Source organism: Dendrobates tinctorius, unplaced genomic scaffold (assembly GCF_039654945.1).
Source record: "Dendrobates tinctorius isolate UK_male_01 unplaced genomic scaffold, ASM3965494v1 ptg000020l, whole genome shotgun sequence".
NCBI classification, from domain to species: domain Eukaryota; kingdom Metazoa; phylum Chordata; class Amphibia; order Anura; family Dendrobatidae; genus Dendrobates; species Dendrobates tinctorius.
Genome location: NW_027361688.1, coordinates 36,410,636 through 36,436,850, shown reverse-complemented (window position 1 = coordinate 36,436,850; position 26,215 = coordinate 36,410,636). Strand labels below are relative to the sequence as shown.

The 26,215-nt window shown below is 46.4% G+C and overlaps 1 protein-coding gene across 1 annotated transcript in view; it reads left to right on the top strand.

Moving 5' to 3' along the window:
- The window catches only part of RNF213 (ring finger protein 213), a 394,954-nt gene extending 385,121 nt beyond the window's left edge, over nucleotides 1–9,833 (top strand). The window contains exons 66-67 of the mRNA XM_073568003.1: nucleotides 109–287; nucleotides 8,810–9,833. Coding sequence (XP_073424104.1) covers nucleotides 109–287; nucleotides 8,810–8,954 — 324 coding nt within the window. The 3' untranslated portion in view covers nucleotides 8,955–9,833. The remainder of the gene's footprint in view (nucleotides 1–108; nucleotides 288–8,809) is intronic.
- The last annotated feature ends 16,382 nt before the right edge of the window (nucleotides 9,834–26,215 follow it).

Sequence of the window (26,215 nt, the reverse complement as noted above, 5' to 3'; positions counted from 1 at the left end):
TGGGGTGTCGGTTGTCGGACCTCCACCAGTCTGATATTGATGACTTGTAGTAAAGACAATACCTTTAATAAATGAAGGACACTAAACCATCTCTGATACTTTTTTCAGAACCCTTTTGCTGATGTACATGAAGTTTATAAAACAGAATTGGACAAAGAAGGGCGACAACAACTCAATATATTCCTGGAGCAAAATGGAACAAATGTCTTTTTGCTTGAACTACATGAGATGATCACTATAAAACTAAAGAAGACAAACAGTCCCGAAGATTTCAGACCCTCCTGGACGTAAGTGACATTAGAGTATTCATTAAAGGGGTTGTTCGCTTGCCATCAGCCTCACCTTAGAGTTTGGATGCCATTCCTTGCTTGACAAAGGGAAGCGTTCATTTCTCTATCGCCTCATTGGGGGACACGGAGACCATGGGTGTATGCTGCTGCCACTAGGAGGCTGACACTATGCAAATAAGAAAGTTAGCTCCTCCTCCACAGTATACACCTCACCGACAGGAAGTAAGATATCCAGTTTAGCTTAGTGTCAGTAGGAGGTGGACACGGGTCTTTCATAGACCCATATCTACCTCAGTGTGCGTCGTTTCTTTTCAGATCTTTCGGAGGGATACAGAGTGAATAGTCACATCTGTAGTCCCACAAGAGACTGTGAGTACGGCGTGTACTGCCACCCCGTATCCTCACAGCTCTCCGATGCAGGACCAACACCCTTCTCAGGCGGCCGCCAGCACGGGTTCGTGTCAGCGATCCAGATGGTCCTCGTCTCCCGTCTCCCACCCACTCGCCTACCAGAGCCTATCGGTTTGGATGAGGCGCGGACATACTTCTACAAGGACGTTCAAGGTACCTTTTTTCCAACAGGTTTTCCATGGAACGGTCCGAGGACAGGGTAAGTATAGGGCCCCAGTCGCATCCTCCATCAGCAGCTTCAGACATCCTTCAGGAGCGGTCGCCGTGGCGGTGCTGCGAGGCCTCCGCGACCGTCCCGCGCTTCCAGACTGCCGCCGCATGTGCCCCACAGCCCGTTTTACTTCATCTCGGCCAGGCTTCAGACAGCAGCGTTCGGGCTGCGATACCTCCGCGCCACCCCTTGCTGACAGGCGGCCGCCGCACTTAATTTAGGCCCCGGCTTCAGTTTGGGCCTAGTCCAGCGTCGCGGCCACGCCCCCTCCTTCATTCTCGGGCGGCTTTTCCTCCCGTCCGTTCTAAGCCCGCCCACTGCCTCCCCTCCTGCTCCCAGGCGCCCTGAGGCGGCGATCAGCCCCCCATTGTCAGCGGGCAGTGTTGGGCCTAGTCCAGCGTCGCGGCCACGCCCCCTCCTTCATGCTCAGGCGGCTTTTCCTCCCGCCCGTTCTAAGCCCGCCCACCGCCTCCCCTCCTGCTCCCAGGCGCCCTGAGGCGGCGATCAGCCCACCATTGTCAGCGGGCAGAGTCATGTTCAGCGTCGGCGGTTAGCTCCGCCCATCCTATCAGGAAAAGCGCGCTTCCTTCTCGTGCTTCTCAGGCGGCCGCCATTTTCTCTCCTGTCAACCAGACACTGTCAGCCGGACACTGCACTCTGCTGCGACCCTGCAAATCCAGACGAGCTGTGCAGCATCGCGTACTGGGGTTATCCACAGGACAACAGACCGTGAGTAGTTCTGCTTCGGCAGACTGACACCCTCCTCCCTGTCCCCCAATCTTCCGGCATTCCTTCAGTGACTGTCCCTCATTATGTGTACAACTAAGCCTGATCATGCTCGCCCCCCTGCTCCCACGGGCACTTTAGTTCAAGTTCTTTGCATGTTCTTCTGCAAACGCAAACTTCGCTCAGGTCAGTCCACTCCCCAGTCAGTGGCGGTTCTTGATAAGTTGCCCCTGGATACTTCTTCAGTATCCACTAGGTTGCAAGAGGCTCCATCTGAGCCAGCCAGCATGAGTCGCAAAAAACCCAGGCAAGTTCTCCGGCCGGAATCCTCCCCTCGTCCCATCTCGCCACATAGTCCGTCCCAGCAGTCTTCTTCCCGTGCCTCCTCACCTGAGTCAGGCGAAGCGTTCTCGGACGCGCCATCCGAAGAGATTTTAGAGCTGGATTCGGACCATGACGCGGACATGAAGGTTACGGTTCAGAACCTCATTGCAGCGTTTAACCACTCCTTCGAAATGACACTCGCCTGCGAAATCCTCAGATCAGGAGGTTTCGTTCAGACGGGCACTCTTGAGTTTGACAAGCGTCTTACCAGGGAAAGAGTAAATCCGACCAGGCACTTTCAATGAGGGAAGCGCCTCGGCGTACGGTATCCATTTTCTCAAGAGCTCACCGACCACGTCGGCTTCCCCCGCTGTTGACGCTCCCGTGTCCAGACTATCTAACAACACGGTACTCCCGATTTCAGTTGTGGCGTCTCTGAAAGATTCTAACGACAGGATCATAGAATCTTTAGCAAAGTCAGCATTCGAAGCGGCTGCGACGGTGCTAAGTCCTGCCTTCGCTTCCACTTGGGTAGCAAAGGCCATAGCTACCTGGGCGGAGAATTTCCGCCAGGGCATTCTGGATAGGGCCCAACCAGAGCGATTGGCCGAGCTAGCCAACCAGATCTCCCATGCAGGGGATTATTTGGTCTCAGCCTCCTTGGATGCCGCGTCTTGCGCAGCTCAAGCGTCTAGCAACGTTGTTGCAATCCGGCGTATAATTTGGCTCAAGGCTTGGCAGGCGGATTTGTCTTCAGAAAAGTCCCTTACCAATCTGCCTTTTCAGGGAGCGCATCTTTTCGGATCCCAGCTGGTCCAGATTATTAAAGACTCCACTGGAGGTACAAGCTCTCTTCTCCCTCAGTCCAAGCCTCATAGACCTCCTCCAAGGCGTCAGTTTAGCTTTCGGTCTTTCCACCGCTTCGCGACGGCAGAAGCCTTGTCCAACCAACAAAGCCGCAAGCACGCCAGGATAGGAAGAAGGTCTCCTTTAAGCCCACTCCCTACTGGCGGTCTCACTCCTCTCAGGGCAGATCATCCAGATCCAGAACTGGACGGTCCACATCAGCATGACTATCACGACACCTGCCTTAGTTCCGGGTTTTTTTGCATCCATCGCCTCCCTCCTCAGTTCCGGGGTGATCGTCCCCGTTCTCGAGTCAGAACCGTTTCACAGGGTTTTATTCAAGCCTGTTTGTGGTTAAAAAAAAAAAAAAGAGGCGGCGCGGTCCGGCCCATCCTGGACCTCAAGTTACTGAACAGGAGGGTCCGCCTACGACATTTCAGGATGGAGTCTCTTCGTTCAGTAATCGCTTCCATAGAAGCGCCGGAATTCATGGGCTCAATAGACATTCAACATGCCTATCTGCATGTGCCCATCCTTTTTGGGCATCAGAAATTCCTGCACTTCGTGTTTCACCAGGACCTCTACCAGTTTGTCGCACTGCCGTTCGGTCTCACCATCACACTCAGAGTATTTACAAGGATCATGGCGGCGTTGATCGCCTTGTTGAGGATCAGAGGTCTGGTCCTCTTTCCGTACCTCGACGACCTTCTAATCAAAGTTCCGTTTGTTCACCAGACTCGCAAGGTCTACCCTCTATACCCTGTCCAATTTAGGGTGGCTTGTCGACAAACGATGTCCTGCTTGTTCCGACACTACGTCTTGTGTTTCTAGGCCTATTATTCGAAACCCTTCGATCCGGGGTTTTTCTTCCACTAGAGAAAATGATCTCTCTGCGGCGAGATGTACGGTCACTGCAGAGCACACGGATTCCATCTTTCCGGTCAGCCATGAAGGTCTTGGGAAAGATGGTGGCAACGGCCGAAGCGGTTCCCTTTACCCATTTCTCTCAAGACCGCTTCAACAAGCCTTCCTGTCTCGGTAGAACAGGTCTGTCCTTTCCCTGGATCGGCCAATTCACCTTTCGCCCTGTGTCAAACAATCCCTCAATTGGTGGTTGACGTCACCTCTCTCTCTTTCTCTGGGCAGGTCATTGTGACAACGGACGCCAGTCCTTTGGGCTGGGGTGCAGTGTTTCGCAATCACGCTGTTCAGCGTCGGTGGTCGACTCAATACACAAGTCTATCAATGTCCTCAAGATACGGACGATTTATCTGTCTCTCGTTCTCTGGGAAATGCTCAGGGGTCTGCACTCCGTATTCAGACAAACTATGCCACAGCGGGGGCATATGTCAATCTCCAAGGGGGGACACGAAATTCCTCAGCTCTAGCGGAAGTGCCCAAGATTGTTCACTGGGCAGAGATATCAGTCCCAGTAATTCTGCGGTGCACATTCCCGGCGTGCACAACTGGGCCGCCGTTTTTCTTGGCCGCGAGGTCTCGCAGCGGGAGAATGGTCCTTACATCCGGACGTCTTTCATCAGCTTTCCCGTCATTTGGGGACTCCGGAGGTAGATCGCCTAAACAGCAAAGTCCCACAGTTCGTATCCAGGGCCCGAGATTCTCTTGCAGCGGGCGCAGATGCTCTGACCATTCCCTGGTCTCAGTTCGAGCTCCCTTACCCTTTCCCTCCCCTTCCTCTTCTTCCCAAGTTGTTGAAGAAAATCAAGGCGGTAGGGGTTCCAGTCATCGTCATCGCTCCGGATTGGCCCAGAAGTTTTTGGTTCACGGACGTCGTCAACCTGCTCGCGGACGCCCCCTGGAAGCTTCCAGACAGAGCAGATCTGCTTTCTCAGGGTCCGATTTGCCACCCTAATTCTCAGCCGCTCTATTTAACGGCATGGCTGTTGAGGCCGCGGTTCTGAAACGGTCTGGTTCTTCGGATCGGGTTTTTCACACCATGATCCGGGCTAGGAAGCCTTCGTATTCCAAAATTTATTATCGTACGGGGACGGCTTATTTCACTTGGTGCGAGGCCAATAACATTCCGCCCATGTCCTTTTTCATTCCCTTCTGTCCTGGCGTTCCTCCAGACAGGCCTTGATGCAGGCTTTGCCCTCAGCTTTTTGAAAGGTCAAGTTTCGGCGTTTTCCATTCTGTTCCAGAAGACATAGGCCTCCCATCCGCAGGTCAAGACCTTCCTTCAGTGGTGGCTCATGCGGCACCTCCATACCGCGTTCCTGTGGATCCATGTGATCTTAATCTGGTTCTCGAGGTTCTGCAAGGTCCACCTTTCCAACCTCTCAGGGAAGTTTCTCTATCCCTTCTCTTCTGGAAGGTAGCATTCCTGGTGGCCATCACCTCCATCCGGCGCGTGTCGGAATTGGCGGCCCTTTCTTGTTGCTCCCCTTTCTTGGTACCCCACTAGGATAAGGTGGTCCTGCGGCCTCCGCCCTCTTTCCTTCCTAAGGTGGTGTCCACTTTCCACCTGTATGAGGATATTGTTCTCCTGTCCTTTTGTCCGGGTCCAACTCATCCTCTTGAACGTTACTTGAACAAGCTAGACCTGGTCAGTGTGATGAAAGTAGACCTTGTTAGGACGACTCCCTTGCGGAAGACAGACTCCCTCTTCGTCATTCCAGATAACGCGTGGAAAGGTCAGCCGGCCTTCAAGGCTACTATTGCTCGCTGGATCAGATCGGCAATTTTGGAAGCCTACCGGGTCAAGCATCGAGTGGTCCCTCCTGGAATTAGAGCTCACTCTACCCGGGCAGTGTGTGCCTCCTAGGCGGTGCATCACACAGCTTCTGCTCGGCAGCTTTGCAAAGCTGCAACCTGGTCATCTCTTCACACGTGTGTGAAATTTTCCAGAGTCCACACCTATGCTTCGGCGGATGCCAGCCTAGGAAAAAGGATCCTGCAGGCAGCGGTGGTGAGTCCGCTGGCCTGATTGATATTTGTTTTCCCTCCCCAGGGACTGCTTTGGGACGTCCCATGGTCTCTGTGTCCCCCAATGAGGCGATAGAGAAAACAGGATTTTTGGGTTGCTTACCGTAAAACCTGTTTCTCGGAGCCTTCATTGGGGGACACAGCACCCTCCCATGTTTTACAACTCCTGCTATTTGCTATGTGTCTTATGGTTACAGTTGAGTTGTCTGTTTATTCTCTATTCTGTTGTTTCTCCTACTGCTTTCTCACTAACTGGATATCTTACTTCCTGTCGGTGAGGTGTATACTGCGGAGGAGGAGCTAACTTTCTTATTTGCATAGTGTCAGCCTCCTAGTGGCAGCAGCATACACCCATGGTCTCTGTGTCCCCCAATGAAGGCTCCGAGAAACAGATTTTACGGTAAGCAACCCAAAAATCCTGTTTTTCTGTCATCACCATTGCATGGACAAGGAAGGGGGCTAGCTTAGCTACGGAAATGAGCATTGAATCTGCAGTTCAACAAATCCTTGAAAGAAGGAATAGACATTTTTGATAGTAATCTGTTTAGTCAATTGATCACTGCATGATTTAGGTGCATTTTCAGTAGCCGAATATTGTAACTGACTAAACAATCTGCGATCCTCAACATAAAAGTTCATTTATTGTCCTTTAATAGCCTGATTAGATGGGCAAACCGCAGTCTCCATGCGTACAGAGTGATCGGTGTGTTCATAGACTTTCACAGTTCTTGGCAGCACATGTGCAATTTATGCTGCTCAATGTGATGCCAAGAAAGATGATTTGTAAGCCAGATTTAAACACATTGATAAACAAGCATTTTGCTCTTTCTTCGAGTGGTTGGCTGCCTGTTATCGCTGGCTGATGATCAGGAAACGGGAGTTTCTAGGAAGGCTTGTTCCCCATTGGCCAGTGTATATGCCTCCTAGGCTACTGCCTGAAGCTTCTAGTAATGTTTTCTTCCCTTCTACCCATTAGGGTATGTGCACACTTTGCGGTTTCTGCAGCGTTTCTGCACCTGCGGAAACGCAGCAGATTCTGCTGCGTTGTACAGTACCTTTATTTCCAATGGAAAAAAAAAAAAGCTGTGCACATGCTGCGTTTTTTTTCCGCGCGGTTTTGCTGTGGTTTTCAAAACGCAGCATGTCAATTGTTTGGTGCAGAAACGCTGCAGTTTTACACCTCATCCATTATGAGGTGTAAAACCGCAGGGCAAAACCGCAGATAAAACGCAGGACTTTTTTCCTGCGGTTTTCTCTACAAAATCCGCAGAGCCAAAAAACTATGTGTGCACATACCCTTAAAATACACATGTCCAACCAAGCCAAAAAGGCAAGTTTATCTGCTGATAGAAGGCAGATGGCTAATGACTGAACAGCCATCTAACAGACAGCTATCTAAGACTCTGTTCACAATGTTTTTTAACCGCTCAACATGGGTTATGAAGATCTGAGGTTGTGGGTTGTAATAAACACTTAGGAAGGTTAACGATGCAACTATTTTGTATTCCTTAAGTCCATGGTTTTACAACAACTCTGGGTAGATGGCCAAAATACATTTCTCCCACTCCACAAGATCCCATCCCCGGGGCCAGTAGTTCCTCTGCCACTGTACTAGGCGATACTCCCTGTCTTCCAACTCTTAGTTGGCCCACAGATTTCGTATCTCCTGCCAATATAGTCTGTAGTCACAGTCCACACTCATCCAGACAACAAATAACCCCACCGAAGCACATGTATCCAGCAGCAACAGTCCTTAAGAATGTTCCTCAAATCCAGATGACAGATCCCACAACCGTGGTAGGCGTATCCAGCCCAGCCGGCAACCAATCTCCAAACGCCATAGGCCAGCCATACTTGGATACCAGGTCCTCAGAAATAGATCCTTGCCCCTAGACATCTCTGCCCCAGCTCATCACTAAACATGTGACTTATTGTCCCCCCCCCCCCCCGAATGAGCAGAAGTGTTCACGCCCTCATCTCCCCCCCCCCCCCCCCCCCGCCTACCTCAAATCTTTAATAGAACATAACAATAAGATTGAGGTAACTGGTGCTCCGTGTTGGAAAAAGTCTGCATCCCTTGGAGACGTGGATTCCGCTCTACGTCCAATAGTCTTTAGATCAAGGGCAACTCTTCACACTTCTGTACATCGAAACCATTCTGAAAAGCATATTGCAAATAGAAGACTGCGTTTGCTACTTTATAGGTTATGTGGCACTTGTCGCCCATTGATTTCCATAAAGTATATGGCGCATACAGCAAAAGATCACTTGTGTGGCACATCTCAGGGATCTATGTATATGGTCGGCATGTGCAGCGGGAGCTTTCCCATATTCTGCGCACGCTAAATGTATTATAATGATGATATAGAAATGGCCAATTATGTGTCACCATTTTAAACGTCTTCCTGCAAGAGGCTCCAAATATTCAGCTTTTTTGGGAAGGAAACTGCAGGGAAGTCCAGGGACTGCAGCTAATTTAAAAAGTAAATGTGTTAGGTTTTTGTTATCACATACAAAACAGAAGCCGCGGAGACACCATCACGTGTTTCTCAACGCAAGCAATGACCAGCCAGGTCATAGTCATAGTCTTTTTACTAGGCATTGCTCCTACCAGCCAGTTTCCTACTCCACACTGATGAGGGGCAATACCCCGAAACAGCTGTATGTGGATGGATACCATGTTTTGGCATAGGTGGTTTCCTTCATTGGTGACTGCCCTTCCCGTGGTTGTTCCTTCCCGGGCAAAGACCTGGCTGGTCATTGCTTGCGTTGAGAAACACGTGATGGTGTCTCCGCTGCTTCTGTTTTGCATGTTTTACATATTTCCCATAAGGGATGGGGGCATTGCTCTAGAATCACTGCGTTGAGAAACACGTGATGGTGTCTCCGCAGTGTCGGATGTTGATCTCCATGAGTTCATTCATCCTCCTCTTCATAGTTTTGTTATCACATAGACCCACCTGCAACTTTTTTCTTTAAAGAAATGTACCTGTAATAACATTTTGCCCCCTGTGTTTCACTACTCGTGTAAACTGTCTCACACTTGTGGTTGCAGACTCCGGGATGTGCTAGGACCTCTTCTTGATGCCAAAAATGTCTCTTTCCCGGAAATGGAAGATGATTTTCCTGAGCGGATTGTGCTTGCCCATTGCATTGATGCTTGGAAGATCGCTGCCGCTAAGAAGTGGGATCGTCTGTAAAGTCCTGATAACTGCGGTGACGTCTCCTGCTTCCCTGGATTTAGAGACTTTACGCTAATGCTGCTAACTCAGGATGTTTTTTTTTTACTTTTTTATAATGAAGAAAATTGTTAGAAAACTTATAAAATTAGGACCAACAATGTATAGGGATATTATTACAAACAGGGATTTACAATAAGGTGCACAATCATTATGCAACCGATTTTTCTAATTCATCATGTATACCATAGATCATGTACATCAGCTATCATAACATGTCATACATGGGGAAAAACATTTCATAGCATAAATCTACATACATTCAAGTACTAAGTTTCTAGAGAGAAGATCATGTCATGTAACATACAGACCATGTCATACAGGTCAGACCGTGCCACCATATACAGACCATCCTTTACCACCAGATATAGGCTCAAGCCATAATTCAAGCACAATAAGAACTGCCACATAAAGTGCTGGACACATTTTTGTTTTTTCCTATCCGAAAACTATAACTGCAAATCGGGTAACCTGTATCTAATACTATCAGTCTTCTGAACCGCCGTCTGCTCCTGAGCTTTACTGATCTTTCTTGTGTCCATTCGCTCCGCCTGTACGGGTACCGACAGGTCACCATTACTAAATGTACTAATACTATATTTTTGGAAGAGAAAGTTTACATGCGCAGTTTATTTAGGATTTAACCATATATTGTAGGTTTACATCTGCCACGAAATTGTTTTGGCCTGTAAAAGATGGCTACCTCAGTAGGTTTGCCAACACTGCCAAACTATGAATCATTTACCTAAATGCCTGGTAGAGTTCTAGTACTTTATTGGTTTTTTTTCTTTTCCATGTGCCAATTACAACTTGCTTCCATTAAAAATATCCCAAAAATTGGTTTGTGGTATTTGTTTGTCATGTATAGTATTTTTTTAGATTATTTGTTTTAATAATGATGATATGCAGAGACTCTAGAAATCCGCCGCAACTGATGTAGAATCTTCTATGCAACATAATATCTAATACCGTACAGTATCGGCAGAGTAAATCAGGCGCAAACCCGGTTACTGCCTGAACATGTGGTTGTCTATGGCATGCAGAAAATATATTGTGTACTGCTGTGGTTTTGCATTGCGGGTTCAACCACACAGTTTGACAGGCTTCAGTGTGCTTAACATGTCCAAGTTGCATGGTCACAAACCACAAGTCAGAAACAACAAATAGCGGTAAAACTGCCTGCAGTGTTTGCCGTATGGTTCTTAGGCTGCAATACAAGTAGTAGTTTCTGGCACGCAGTTAAGAAAAAAAATAAACAATCTGTTAATAATTTAATTACCTAAAACAGCTAAGAAAAAAAAGGAAATTTACGTTAAATTTAGTGTTTACGTATTGTGGGGCTTCGAGAAAAGGTAAGTCAAGATCTGGTCGTATGCTTTGAATCTTGGCTGCTAGAGAAATTCAGCAAGGACGCCCCGACAGTTTTTTGTCATAGAACGTGTATGCAGAGTACCCAATTGTCCAGGGCCACCAGGTGCATTATTATAATGAAAATACTGCACTTCAGAGACAGACCTAATTCTGCACAATAAATAATAATAAATAATAATCTTTATTTTTATATAGCGCTAACATATTCCGCAGCGCTTTACAGTTTGCACACATTATCATCACTGTCCCCGATGGGGCTCACAATCTAAATTCCCTATCAGTATGTCTTTGGAGTGTGGGAGGAAACCGGAGTGCCCGGAGGAAACCCACGCAAACACGGGGAGAACATACAAACTCCTTGCAGATGTTTGTCCTTGGTGGGAGCCACCGTGCCGCCCAAAGCTAGAGACCATCAAGATTTATCCATCAATGGTACAAATGTATCCATCTATCCAGATATCTCGGCAGAAGAGCGCAATTCATGGATGTAAAGAGGAGGCAGCGTGTGAAACAGGTGCTATATTCCGTGGTGTACCCAGCACGTCTTGAGAGTGGTTGCGGCGGGAAAAGTAGAGATGTTTGATAACCCAAAAGATGCAAACACTTGGATGGACACTAACGAACAGTCCTTACATCCTGCAAATGGAAGAGGGAGCATTTCCTGAAGAATACCTGTAATATATATAACTTTATTTTTCTTCTCTTTTCATCTGGGGATTTCTTTCTCTCTTTTTCCCCTAGAGGTTAAGGATGGGATGTGTCCATGATGATGATTAGAGATGGGCGAACCCGGACAGTAAAGTTTGGTGTCTGTACCGAACACCTACTGCTCGGGCACGGACACCGAACACGGACTTCACCAAGAAGTCCGTGTTACTGTTCGGGTTCGGCTGCCCAAACACCGGGTTGTTTGTCACGTGGGGTCCCCCCATTTTTGACAACCAGTCTTGCTAAAGCAGACAACAGGGCTGGTATTCTCAGGCTGGTAAGGGACCATGGATATTTCCCCTCCCAGCCTAAAAATAGCAGCCCTCAGCTGCCCCTGAAAACACACATCTATTAGATGCGCCAATTCTGGTGTTTTGCCCGGATCTTCCCACTTGCCCTGTAGCGGGGGCAAGTGGGGTAATATTTGTGGGGTTGATGTCACCTTTGTATTGTCAGGTGACATCAAGCCCACAGCTTAGAAATGGAGAGGCGTCTATAAGACACCTGTCCATTACTAATCCTGCAGTTATATGATAAATAAAGACACAGCCAGAATAAAGTCCTTTATTAGAAACAAAACACACTGTTACTTTTTTATTTAAAAATAACAAACACAGTTATACTCACCTAACGCCTAATTCCACCAAAGCCCTCGTTCTCCTGTAATAAAACTAAAAAAGACGACAATGTACCATACCTGTCTGTCGTTCTGTCCCACGCCATAATCCATGTCTGGGGGATAAATAGTTTTCAACCTGGATAGTGCCAAGATACGACCGTCCAGGCTGAGAACCACTGGTGACTGAACTGTGAGCGCAGCCTCAGTGACCAGTGGTGACGTCATCGAGGTTAACTCCGGTCTCTGAGGCTGTGTTCCCAGCTGGGCTGAACTGCAGTGATTTTGGTGAGATCCTCGCTAGCACCGTGAGAAAAACTAGGTATGGTATATTGTTCTTTATTTTAGTTTTATTACAGGAGAATGAGGGCTTCGGTGGAATTAGGCGTTAGGTGAGTATAACTCTTTATTTTTTTTTAAAAATGGAAAACTGTTTAGTCTTAAACCGTCCCACTACCTAACCCCTTTAGTTTACACTAATAGAAAAAAATAAAATAAAAACAAGGCAGAAAACAATGCTCTATCATCATACCGCCAAACTAAAAGTGGAATAAAACAAGATCAAATACTATAGAAATAAACATGGCACTTCTCCCATATTGGACAGCGGTGCTAAATGCCATAGGAGGAGCGTATGGTTGTAGGATTGAAAGGGATCCTGTGGTGTGTATACTGGGATATGTGGAGGAGGTCCAGGTACACAATAAATATAAGGTGGCTATAGCTAGATTATATATTGCGCGAAAACTGATCACAAGATACTGGATAAATGAAGATCCGCCGATGTTGAGGGAATTTTTCAGACAGCCTGACTCTATTGTGAATATGGAAAAAAATATTTATGTAAGAGAAAAGGCATAATAACATTTGAAACACTGTGGACACCTTGGGTGGAGAGAAGATGACCCTGTACTTGGGTTACACCATGCATTATTTGCTGCTCTTGTATGTAATGGGGGGAGGGGAAGGGAGGGAGGGAATTTCTGAAACTAATGACCATTGTTAATGTTGTCATTGCGATTTTTGTTCTAATGTTTTGTACCTTGAATTTGGTTAAATAAAAATTTCTGATTTAAAAAAAAAAAAACATTGTACTTCTGAAATGTCATCTTGTCCGGTAAAAAACAATCAGAAAAATTATAGCTCTCAGAATAAAGCGATGCATAAATAATTATTTTTTCTATAAAAGTTTTTGTGTAAAAGTACCAAAACATAAAAAAAGATATAAATGAGGTATCACTGTAATCGTACTGACCCGAAGAATAAAACTGCCTTATCAATTTTACCACATGCGGAATGATATATACACCCCCCCGCCACCACCCAAAAAAATCCTGAATTGCTGTTTTTTGTAAATTCTGCCTCCAAAAAATCAGAATAGAAAGTGATCAAAAAATTCCTGTCTGAAAATGGTACCAATAAAAATGTCAACTCGTCCCACAAAAAACGAGCCCTCACATGACTCTGCAGCCAAAATATGGAAAAATTATAGCTCTCAGAATATGGTGATGCAAAAAACTAAAGCGTCTTTTTAGTGTGCGACAGCAGCCAAACATAAAAACCGATATAAATCTGGTATCGCTGTAATCACACCGACACAAAGAATAAAGTCGCGTAATCACTTATGCCACATGAGGAACAGTGTAGAAAAAAAATAAACCAGTACTTCACCTGCTGTTGATTTTTTCATTCTACCTTCCAAAGATCGCAATAAGGTTCGGTGCACATTTATCCTGCACTCTGCTCTGAGCGCTTGCACTGGGTTTTCCATGTAAATCTCTGAAATACGTGATTCAGACATTACCTCTGGCGGAAGATTCCCTATAATGAGGCAGATGGAGGCACTGTGGACATCGTTTGACCTGTGATCCGGCGAAGTCTGTCTTTTTAGAATTGCATAAAAGTGCCGTCGGCCACAGTTTAGTGCGCTTCTGAAAAGAAGATAATTACAATTTGCCAAGAGGCAACTGGACCCTAACTAGAGGTTAAAGTAAAACAACTTTCAATTCAATTATTAAAGAATAATAATGATAAAACTGGCTAAGCTAGTGGGTATCGACTATTACGATATTATATTATCTCATCCTCTGGACTTCTCTCCAATATCCTGCCTACTAACGGACTCCATGGAGAATGGTGCGGCCGCTATCAATACTCTCATTGAGAGTTTAGACACACTCCACAAACTAGCTACTAAAAACAACTCCTAGACCTAACATGTTTCGCCAGTCAACCTGGCTTTATCAGGGTTAGAGGCTAGACTGAGCAAACACATGGCTGACCAGACCTTTTAAGCCTTTTGGCGTGATGTCATAGACTCACCAAAGATAACCAATCAAAAATAACCAAACTGCACCAATCACAATAAAGAACAAACAAACACTGCACCAATCACAACCAGCAAGAGTAAATACCATAGAGTACACAGACTATAAGAAAAAACCCCTCAATATTACTCATATCAATATTGGGTTCACTTCAAAATCATACCTCAGTTCACTTTTGCTTTAAGCACAAGTATATGACACATTGCGGGGACTAATAAAGTGGTTACACATTCTCTACATCAGTTCCGGATGCTAATTTTCCTTCTACTCACATCTCATCCAATCACCTAATCTCCCGTCAGTTGCGGCGACTTGCGGTCTCTGAATACTTCCTTGGTCTCAATAATATAATAGTGCATGCGTACTACCCTCCAGACCAAATCAATCGCTGGAGACCTACTGCGCAAGTCCTTCCAGCGATAATCGCACTTGCGCCAATATACTTCATGATATTTTCCTTCCAGAGAAGGTTTTCCATTAAAAATAAGATAAAGAGAATTGGGGCTTTTTGATCAAAGATAACATGTTTTTTTTTATTGAAGAAAATTATTTTTGCATCGATTTATTCTGAGAGCTATAACTTTTTTATTTTCCGCTGATGGAGCTTTGTGGCGGCTTGTTTTTTGTAGGACAAAATGTTGTTTTAGAGATTTTTATTTACATTTGCATTTTTTATTACGTTTTAGGCAACTTTTTGCCCCCCCCCCCCTTTTTTTTTTACGGTGTTCACTGAAGGAAGGTGTTATCTAATTGATAGTTTTATGCGGCTGGTCATTCTGGATGTGGTGATATTAAACGTGTCCTTTTTTTGGTCCAAGGTATAATCCAGCTCATACAAGTCCATTAAAAAAATTTTATTGAAAAGACATTGTTCATAAAACATTCCTGAGATAGATGACAGCTGCTACTGATGAGATTCTATGTAGATGAAAGAGGGGTAGAGGAGGGTGAAGTGCTGCCTCTAGCTCCCCTATCTTCCTTCCCTGTAGTGTTAGTACTCACACTGGTTTTTCATGGCAACAATGATTGAGGCCAAGATGGTCATTGTGCATCATATTGTGACGTCCGTCAGTTGTGAGTCTTGAGCCGCACGTAAGACAGCACCCCGAGAGACCCTGAGACTCTTTACCCCTATACAGGGATCTGGAATTACAGCAGAGCCCAAGAGGTAAAAACCAGACAGGCCTAAATGCATCTGCACTAATACAGGGTGCAGCGGACCCAAGTAAAATGGCAGCTGCACAGGGGCATAAATACCAAATGAAACAGCCAGGCTACAATCAGGGATTGGCCGTGTGGTACACCAGTGCAGAGAAAATAATCCGCATGTGGCAGTGTTCACACAGGGAATGCAGGGCTTCTGGTTCACAACCTCTTGGTAACACCATATAGTGGGGCTGCCCAGTGCCAACTAGAATGCATCCCGTGTGAACAGAGGCCACAAGTTTGCAGAACCATTTGGGCCCAACTGCACCCTGAAAGAAATATAAAAAGTGCACAAAAAACATATCAATATATGAAAGGTATTGGTTGATATTAAGGCCTTAATACGGAAGCTGGCAAACTGCATCAAAGTTCCTTACACTTGCCAGTCCTACTCTAACATGAAAACCTCAAAAAGAGGAAAAAATGCTGGATACATAAAAACGATTTTGGGCCAGATATAACGTGACGTCCATCAGTTGCGAGTCTGAGCCGCACGTAAGATAGCACCCCGAGAGGCTCCGAGACCCTTTACCCCTATACAGTGAGGAAAAAAAGTATTTAGTCAGTCAGCAATAGTGCAAGTTCCACCACTTAAAAAGATGAGAGGCGTCTGTAATTTACATCATAGGTAGACCTCAACTATGGGAGACAAACTGAGAAAAAAAAATCCAGAAAATCACATTGTCTGTTTTTTTTTCATTTTATTTGCATATTATGGTGGAAAATAAGTATTTGGTCAGAAACAAGCAATCAAGATTTCTGGCTCTCACAGACCTGTAACTTCTTCTTTAAGAGTCTCCTCTTTCCTCCACTCATTACCTGTAGTAATGGCACCTGTTTAAACTTGTTATCAGTATAAAAAGACACCTGTGCACACCCTCAAACAGTCTGACTCCAAACTCCACTATGGTGAAGACCAAAGAGCTGTCAAAGGACACCAGAAACAAAAATGTAGCCCTGCACCAGGCTAGGAAGACTGAATCTGCAATAGCCAACCAGCTTGGAGTGAAGAAATCAACTGTGGGAGCAATAATTAGAAAATGGAAGACATAAAAGACCACTGATAATCTCCCTCGATCTGGTGCTCCACGCAAAATCCCACCCCGTGGGGTCAGAATGATCACAAGAACGGTGAGCAAAAGTCCCAGAACCACGCGGGGGGACCTAGTGAATGAACTGCAGAGAGCTGGGACCAATGTAACAAGGCCTACCATAAGTAACACACTACGCCACCATGGACTCAGATCCTGCAGTGCCAGACGTGTCCCACTGCTTAAGCCTGTACATGTTCGGGCCCGTCTGAAGTTTGCTAGAGAGCATTTGGATGATCCAGAGGAGTTTTGGGAGAATGTCCTATGGTCTGATGAAACCAAACTGGAACTGTTTGGTAGAAACACAACTTGTCGTGTTTGGAGGAAAAAGAATACTCAGTTGCATCCATCAAACACCATACCTACTGTAAAGCATGGTGGTGGAAACATCATGCTTTGGGGCTGTTTCTCTGCAAAGGGGCCAGGACGACTGATCCGGGTACATGAAAGAATGAATGGGGCCATGTATCGTGAGATTTTGAGTGCAAACCTCCTTCCATCAGCAAGGGCATTGAAGATGAAACGTGGCTGGGTCTTTCAACATGACAATGATCCAAAGCACACCGCCAGGGCAACGAAGGAGTGGCTTCGTAAGAAGCATTTCAAGGTCCTGGAGTGGCCTAGCCAGTCTCCAGATCTCAACCCTATAGAAAACCTTTGGAGGGAGTTGAAAGTCCGTGTTGCCAAGCGAAAAGCCAAAAACATCACTGCTCTAGAGGAGATCTGCATGGAGGAATGGGCCAACATACCAACAACAGTGTGTGGCAACCTTGTGAAGACTTACAGAAAACGTTTGACCTCTGTCATTGCCAACAAAGGATATATCACAAAGTATTGAGATGAAATTTTGTTTCTGACCAAATACTTATTTTCCACCATAATATGCAAATAAAATGAAAAAAAAACAGACAATGTGATTTTCTGGATTTTTTTTTCTCAGTTTGTCTCCCATAGTTGAGGTCTACCTATGATGTAAATTACAGACGCCTCTCATCTTTTTAAGTGGTGGAACTTGCACTATTGCTGACTGACTAAATACTTTTTTTCCCCACTGTATAGGGTTCTGGAATTACAGCAGAGCCCAAGAGGAAGCTGCCTATGAGAGCAGCGGACCGGAGCAGGACAGTCGCCAGGAAGGGACTAAAAACCGGAACCAAAAGCGTAGTCAGGAGTCAAAAGTCAGAAACCAGGAGAGCAGCAGAGATACAAAATTGGCAGGCTGTAGCAGAGTCAAAATCCAGGCTAAGGTCAGAGTAAAAAAAACGGGCAGGCAGCAGAGGTACAAAATCGGGGGACTGTAGTAGAGTCAGAAATCCAGGCAAAGATCAGAGTCAAAAGTAGCAATTAAACACTAGAACACTGGGGAAACCAAGACTATATCTGGCGGCCTGCAGGACAGGCTCCAAAGTATTTGAAGGATAAGGCTATCCCTCACAGGCTGACAGCCTGCTGACCTCATCTGGACTGCCCCCAGAACCAAGCCAGATGGCGATGCACCAACCCCTTCACCTCTAACAGAAGAGCGAAGCCTCCGCCCACCAGAAGCCTGCGCAGTAGCCCCTTCTCTGTCACCACTATCACCTACAGGAGAAACATGGCGATGCCCAAAGACAGAGGCTTGCGTCAAAGGAGCGGACCCACATGAGGACATAGCCCTCCTATCGCCGGCACAACCAGTTGAAGGAGTCCGGCGCCTCCCAGTGGCTGAGGCAGGAACAGCGGCCCCCGAGTCCGACGGCGACGTGACAGTCCGGCGCCTTCCAGTGGCCGAGGCAGGAACACCAGCCCCGGAGTCCGATGGCGACGTGACATATAAGATGTAATACTAACAGATGCAGACTACGATTGGCTAATGTGTACAGGGGCAGATGTGATCAGTGGAGCTTGATGGAACTTAAGATATTCTGAATTTTCTAATTTTAAAACAACAAATCCCATTTAAATAGAATGTGTCTCTTCCCATAAATAGCTATTTTTGTTACCTGGGGTAAATGGCACAATCCTCGTGAATTTGGCTTTGTCATTCCTTTGTTCTTGCATATCTCCACACCTAAGATATGGTCCCCAGTACCCTGCAAATACAGTGGTGATTGACAATTTGTGAACCCTTCAGAATGTTCCATATTTTTGCACAAATTTGATCTAAAGCTACATCACATTTTTACAATATTCTAAAAAGTAGATAAAGAGAACCAGATCAAAAAAAGAATAAAAAATATTAGACTTTATCCTTTTTATTTTATTTAAGAAAATGATCATACATCACAAGTCTATGAGTGGAAAAAGTATGTGAACCTTTAGGGTAAGTGCACACGCTGCGGAATGCTCTGCGGATTTAGTAAAATCCGCAGGTAAATCCGCAGGTCAGAAGACCTGCGGTTTATCTGCGGATTAGCCTGTGGGTTTGCCCTACGGTTTATCACCTCTACAATGGAGCAGATGGCAAACCGCAGCGGAATCCGCAGAAAAAATTGACACCTTTGAAACCGCAGCAAATCCGCGCTGAAAAATCCGCAGTATGTGCACTGCGGTTCCATTTTCCATGGGTTATAATGGTACTGTACAACGCAGCAGATTCTGCTGCAGACCCGCAGGGCCAAATTCGCTGCAGATCCGCAGCAGAATCCGCAGCGTGTGCACATACCCTTAGGCTATGTGCACACGTAATTTTTTGAGCTGCGGATTTGGAAAAATCCACAGCTCAAAAACACCTGCGGTTTAGGCTGCGGTTTAGTCCTGCGGTTTCACACCTCTACAATGGAGGTGTGAAACTGCAGGGGATTCCGCACAAAGAATTGACATGCTGCAGATTGTAACCCGCAGCAAAACCGCGTGGAAAAATCCACAGCATGTCCACAGCGTTTTTCGGTTTACCATTAAAAACAGTGGTACTGTACAACGCACCTAAATCTGCTGCGGACCCGCAGGGCCAGAAACGCTGCAGATCCGCAGCAGAATCCGCAACGTGTGCACATAGCCTTAGGCTTGGCAGATAATTTCAAGGTGAAGTTTGGTGTTTTCAATCAATGGGATGACAAGCAGGTGTGAGTGGGGGACCTGTTTTGTTTAAAAATAAACCTGTCATCAGGGATCTGTAACCCTAATGGCATGTATGTAAACGCCCTGTAATGCTGAATAAATCATTACCTTGCTTGTAGAATTTCGTTTTGAAGTTTTAAAGAAATCCAGAGTTTACATTTTAGGCTGGAGTCACACTAACCTGCGCAAAATACGCTCCGTAGTTTACATGCGTAATACGGATGAATGACCCCTAAACAGTGCTCCGTATGTCATCCGTAATCAAGGTGTGGTCGCGTATTTTGCGCATGTAAGCATCCGTATGGCATCCGTATGGTGAGATTTTCTCGCAGGCTTGCAAAATGGACATATAATGGAGCCCTATGACAGGGTTTATAACAGAAACCAAAGAATAGATATAGACACATAGAATGCATATATATATATATATATATATATAATGTGTGTATTCTATGTGTATATATCTATTATTTTGTTTCTTTATTAAACCTGTCAGTGTGAGTTTACTGTATCGTGCACTGAATTGCCGGCTTTGATAAAAGACACCGGGTGCGTATTTCTCGCAAGTCACATGTGTGGTCCGTGTGTAATCCGTATTTTTTGCGCACCCATAGACTTGCATTGGCGTATTACGGCCGTAGTACGCTGACAATCGCAGCATGCTGCGAGTGGCACAGAGCGTAGGATACGGAGGAGAAATATACGCCTGGTGCGAGTGACCCCATAGAGAATCATTGGTCCGTGTCTAATGCGTGCTTTTAGCGCCTCTCACTCTCCCGTATTCCTCGCCAGTGTGACCCCGGCCTTATACTAATGAGCCACAAGTACAGCCAGAGCACTACAATTACAGCTCTCCTGCCTCTTTCCGTATTCCCTCTTGTCCCAGTGACCTGTCTCCCCTGCATGAGCAACCATTACCTGGGGCAGTGCATGTACAGTAGGGTCCTGATGACTTTGCGAGAGCCGGACTATCGATCTGTACATGCACCGCCCCCACTGTGAAGACGACTCTTCTTGGAGACAGGTCACTGAGACAAGAGAGATCTGTCCATCAGAGACCGGAGGCTGGCAGTGGGCAGAGAATCAAGAGAGAGGCACGAGAGCTGTAAGTGCAGTGACCAGCCCTGCTGCACTTGTGACTTATTACAAGAAAATGTAGATGCTAGATTTCTCTAAAACTTCAACCCAAAATTCTATAAGCAAGGTAAGAAGATAATCAGCACTAAAGGGACTTTATACACATGCCATTAGTTAGGGGGTATAAACTCCTAATGAAAGGTTCTCTTTAAAGAACAGGAACCTTTCAAAGTCTGATCTTCACATCTCACGTTCGTCAAAATGTATCATGGTATGTACAAAGAAGATTTCCAAGGCGCTCAGATGAAGAGTTGTTGATGCCCATCAGGATTTAAACTCCACCAATCTACAGTACAGTCAGATTACTGGTCCAAGTGACGGGTCCCCTTTAACCCCTTCACGACGTTTGATGTAGAGATAGATACATCAAAGGTTGTGTCCCTCCCTTTGATGCAGGCTCTGGCACTGAGCCCACATCTTTCCTGGTACATGACAGCTGATTTGATAAGGTGTCATGTGCCTCTAACAGTCGCGATCCATAACATGTTATGAACTTCGGTGACCTCAGCACCGTGGGAAAAAGTCACTGAGTTCACTGCAATTCAGCTCAGTGAGTTCACCGCAGATCACCACGATCTGCGGTGAAGTCACTGATCTTGAACTTTGGTGACCTCATCACTAACTTTTTCCCTTGGTGCTGAGGTCATCACAGTTCAGCCCAGCTCCGTGACTGGCAGTAACCTCGATGTCACCGCCGGTCAAAGATGGTGCACTCACAGCAGCTCTGCACCAGTGGTTCTCAGTCTGGGAGGTCGAATCTTGGCACCAACCAGGTTGAAAACTATTTATCCCCATACATGTATTACAGCGTAGGACTAGAATGACTGACAGGTGAGGGATTTTGTTTTTTTATTTTTTCTTTATTACAGGAGACGAGGGATTCAGTAGAATTAGGCGTTAGGGGAGTATAACTATTTATTTTTAAATAAAAATGGAAAAGTGTGTTTTGTTTTATGTCAAATACAGGACTTTATTATGGCTGTCTTTATTTACCATATACAGTAACTATAGGATTAGTAAAGGATAGGTGTCTTATAGACGCCTCTCCATTACTAAGCCATGTGCTTGATGTCAACTGACAATATAAAAGTGACATGAAACCCACAAATATGAACCCCACTTGCCACCCCTACAGGGCAAGTGGGAAGTGTTTAGCAAAGCGCCAAAATTGGCGCATGTAATAGATCTGCCATTTCTGGGCGTCTGTGGGCTGCTATTTTTAGGCTGGGGGGATCAATATCCATACCAGCTTGAGAATACCAGCCCACAGCTCTTTGCTTTAGCTAGGCTGGTAGTCAAAAATGTGGGGACCCCATGCTGTTTCTTTTAATTATTGAAAAAAAAAAAAAAAAGCAGCTTGCAGACCGCCCAATTCTTGATAACCAGCCTTGCTGAAGCTGAAGGTTGCAGCCCACAGCTGTCAGTATTGCTTGTCTGGTAATAGAAAATACAGGGGAACCCACGCCAGATTTTTTATTTATAGCTCAGGTGGCGGGTGATGAATACTCCCATCAGCTGTCTACTGCTCTCACGGTTATCACTTGAAAATAACTCTCATCATTCTCCCCTGTTCACACTGATCGCTGGCTTAGCAGGAGAGAATGAGAGCGGTCTTCAGCATCCGTCACCAGGGAACAGCGCAAACTGTACTGCTGCTTCCCTGGCGCAGGTGCGTGTGGTATTGATGCCGCACACAGTTGCCACACGTGTGCCACAAGTATTATACACACGGACACTGACATCTCCGGTACCATTTTTTCTGGTACCAGAAATATCCGGAAGTGTGAAACAGGTCTTATTCCTCATATCCTATGTGACAGGGTCACTGGCACAGTGTATGAGGGGAGATATGTGTCACTGCGCATAATGGCGTCAGTGATGTGAAACCAGATGTTTCCTCCAGCACGCTACTTGTTGAGAGTTAAACTAAAGTTGCTTACATGGGCTGGTTTTAGGTGGGCACTAGAGTTGAGCGACTTTTGGTTTTTTAGGGTCGCGTTTCGTTTCGTGAAACCCGACTTTTCCAAAAGTTGGGTCGAGCAAGATCGTCCGATTATAGGGAAAAGTCGGGGTCGTCCCGAAACACGAAACCCAATGTAAGTCAATGGGGAATAAAAGTCGGCAGTGAGAGGAGGACAGGAAACACACCTACAGTGCCCATTTGAATGCCAAAAGCATCAATTCTTCTTACTTAAGCTTGTCAACCTTAATTAACTTCATAATACAAGTTACGCACTGAAAAATGGGGGTTATTTGGCTAAAGTTGTGGGGGGGAGGGCTGGCTGCAGGTTTTCATGTGCCCTGGGCGAAAGAGCGCCCCTTTAACACATACCACAACTCATCATGCTCCGATACGGCAGAGAAATAGCGGTATAGTACAATGAAAAATACTTCACTTTTTACATCTCATGACGAGGCCCATCTATTTCTCCATACAGAATCATTGGTCCCATATAATGTTTGAAACAGTATATGATGAGCTCCACATAATGCTACAGTATATGTTGGTCCCCATGGATGAAGCTCAACTGTCTTATGGGCCCAAATAATGCTCCAAACATAATGGGCCCCATTTCTAATGCTCTAGTGTATAATGGGCCCTGTAAATGCTGCTCCAGTGTCTGATGTCCACCTTTGGAATGTTCCAGTGTATGGTGGGCCCCATCTATCATTCTCCAGAGTATAGTGCTCCCCAAAAATTGCTGTCCCAACATTGAAAACAATCAAATAAGTCTCCTCGCTAGGGAATCCCTGTACTTGTCTGGATTCCTCGTCGTCCCCATCTTCCATCTCACTGCACAGTATTTCAACTTTGCAAGTGCTGTGATCCTGGGCAAGCAGGGGGGGCCCACTCGTTGGCGACGGCACTGGCACAGGACCCCTGATAGTACGGTGGTGTGTCTGATGGCGGGTGGGCCGATCCTGCACTTTCATCTGCAGCTTCCTCTTTGTCACCGTGTAAGATGGAACTGTATATGGGAAGGGTAACCTGAGTTTCATCAGGGTCAGATTCAGGTCGTGTAGCGTGCGAGGGGAATGTAGTGGTCTGGGTCAATGTACCAGCAGATTCATCGAGCAGTGGCTGGGCATCAGTGCACTTGTGTCGCCCCCAGGAGTACGGTCGCCACAGTGGCATTACCTTCTTCCTAGGGAGTGTGATGTCATGCTTGGGAGCAACGAAGGATCTCTCTAGCAGGTTAACTGATTGGGCGGCGTTATTCCCACGAGTCATGACCCTCCAAACAGCGTTCATGAAGGCAAAGTGTTTGTTTTACGTGGGCAGTATGGTTGCAAAGCTGATCCTTAAAGGAATGTCCAGAAGGGCACCACCAGGAGTGGAGCCTACGGTTAAATTCGACTCCACCTGGGAAACCTCAACCATGCCAGCTACAGAACAGATGCACACATTGCAAGCTTAATTCCGTTAACGAACGAGACTCCGTCATGCCCCGCGGTCCGAGTCCGGCTTACTAGAGGGACACGTGAGGCTCTGGCACATGAGATTGGCCAATAACTGGTGCGTCATGCCCTTACATGTCCGTGGCTGCATGTGCGCTACACTGAAAAGGCCAGCGTTTGTCGCTTACAGGTGCAGATAACCCGCTGAACGTTAGTGTTGGGGATCACTGATTACAATTATTACCCGCGAACAATGATTTCCCAGTAAGTGCAGGTCAACCGCAGTTCCGGAATTAGGCCTAACCGTCATTCCTGAAAAAATGAAAAACTTACGTGTGCAAACCACAGGTGCTGTAGCTTGCTTAACAGCTCGCCAGCCGTTCTCACGCCCAGTATGGATTACACGTGATTGCACAAAGGTGAGAAAGGGTACCGTTTCCCCGGATAACATGTATGGATAGCGTACACATTCAAAATATATGTCTCAGGAGGCAGGCTCAGACGGTGTTAGGCCCAGTATGGATTGCACAAAGGTTAGAAAGGGTACCGTATCCCCGGATAACATGTATGGATAGCGTACACATTCAAAATATATGTCTCAGGAGGCAGGCTCAGACGGTGTTAGGCCCAGTATGGATTGCACGTGATTGCACAAAGGTTAGAAAGGGTACCGTATCCCCGGATAACATGTATGGATAGCGTACACATTCAAAATATATGTCTCAGGAGGCAGGCTCAGACGGTGTTAGGCCCAGTATGGATTGCACGTGATTGCACAAACGTTAGAAAGGGTACCGTATCCCCGGATAACATGTATGGATAGCGTACACATTCAAAATATATGTCTCAGGAGTCAGGCTCAGACGGTGTTAGGCCCAGTATGGATTGCACGTGATTGCACAAAGGTTAGAAAGGGTACCGTATCCCCGGATAACATGTATGGATAGCGTACACATTCAAAATATATGTCTCAGGAGGCAGGCTCAGACGGTGTTAGGCCCAGTATGGATTGCACGTGATTGCACAAAGGTTAGAAAGGGTACCGTATCCCCGGATAACATGTATGGATAGCGTACACATTCAAAATATATGTCTCAGGAGGCAGGCTCAGACGGTGTTAGGCCCAGTATGGATTGCACGTGATTGCACAAAGGTTAGAAAGGGTACCGTATCCCCGGATAACATGTATGGATAGCGTACACATTCAAAACATATGTCTCAGGAGGCAGGCTCAGAGGGTGTTAGGCCCAGTATGGATTGCACGTGATTGCACAAAGGTTAGAAAGGGTACCGTATCCCCGGATAACATGTATGGATAGCGTACACATTCAAAATATATGTCTCAGGAGGCAGGCTCAGACGGTGTTAGGCCCAGTATGGATTGCACGTGATTGCACAAAGGTTAGAAAGGGTACCGTATCCCCGGATAACATGTATGGATAGCGTACACATTCAAAATATATGTCTCAGGAGGCAGGCTCAGACGGTGTTAGGCCCAGTATGGATTGCACGTGATTGCACAAAGGTTAGAAAGGGTACCGTTTCCCCGGATAACATGTATGGATAGCGTACACATTCAAAATATATGTCTCAGGAGGCAGGCTCAGACGGTGTTAGGCCCAGTATGGATTGCACGTGATTGCACAAAGGTTAGAAAGGGTACCGTATCCCCGGATAACATGTATGGATAGCGTACACATTCAAAATATATGTCTCAGGAGGCAGGCTCAGACGGTGTTAGGCCCAGTATGGATTGCACGTGATTGCACAAAGGTTAGAAAGGGTACCGTTTCCCCGGATAACATGTATGGATAGCGTACACATTCAAAATATATGTCTATACATCAGGAGGCAGGCTCAGACGGTGTCAGGCACAGTATGGATTTGACGGCCCAGACTACACAGCGGAGAAGCAGGGAGAGGTAAAGATTGCAAATGCTGGGGCCCTGCCCAAGCAAGGGGGGCCCACTCGTGGGCGTCGGTACTGGCACTGGGCCCCTCATAGTACGGCGGTGTGTCTGACGGCGGGTGTGCACCACCACCGTCAGAGACACTTGATTGCACTATGAAGGACCCTGTACCAGTGCCCGCGCCCAAGAGTAGGCCTACCCACCTGTCCAGGGCAACGGCACTCGCACGGTGTCGTGCGCTAGGTGGTGACCCCGGCCATGGGGGGGGAGGCAGCACAGTTAGGGAGTTTTAGAAAGTGGCATATGTTGATGTTGGACATTCAGCTGATGCAAAAGGTGAAATAGGTCAAGTCCCAGGAAGAGGTGGACCAAAGCAAGCCATTTTTCTGTCACCCTATGTGTCAACAGAGGAAGGTGG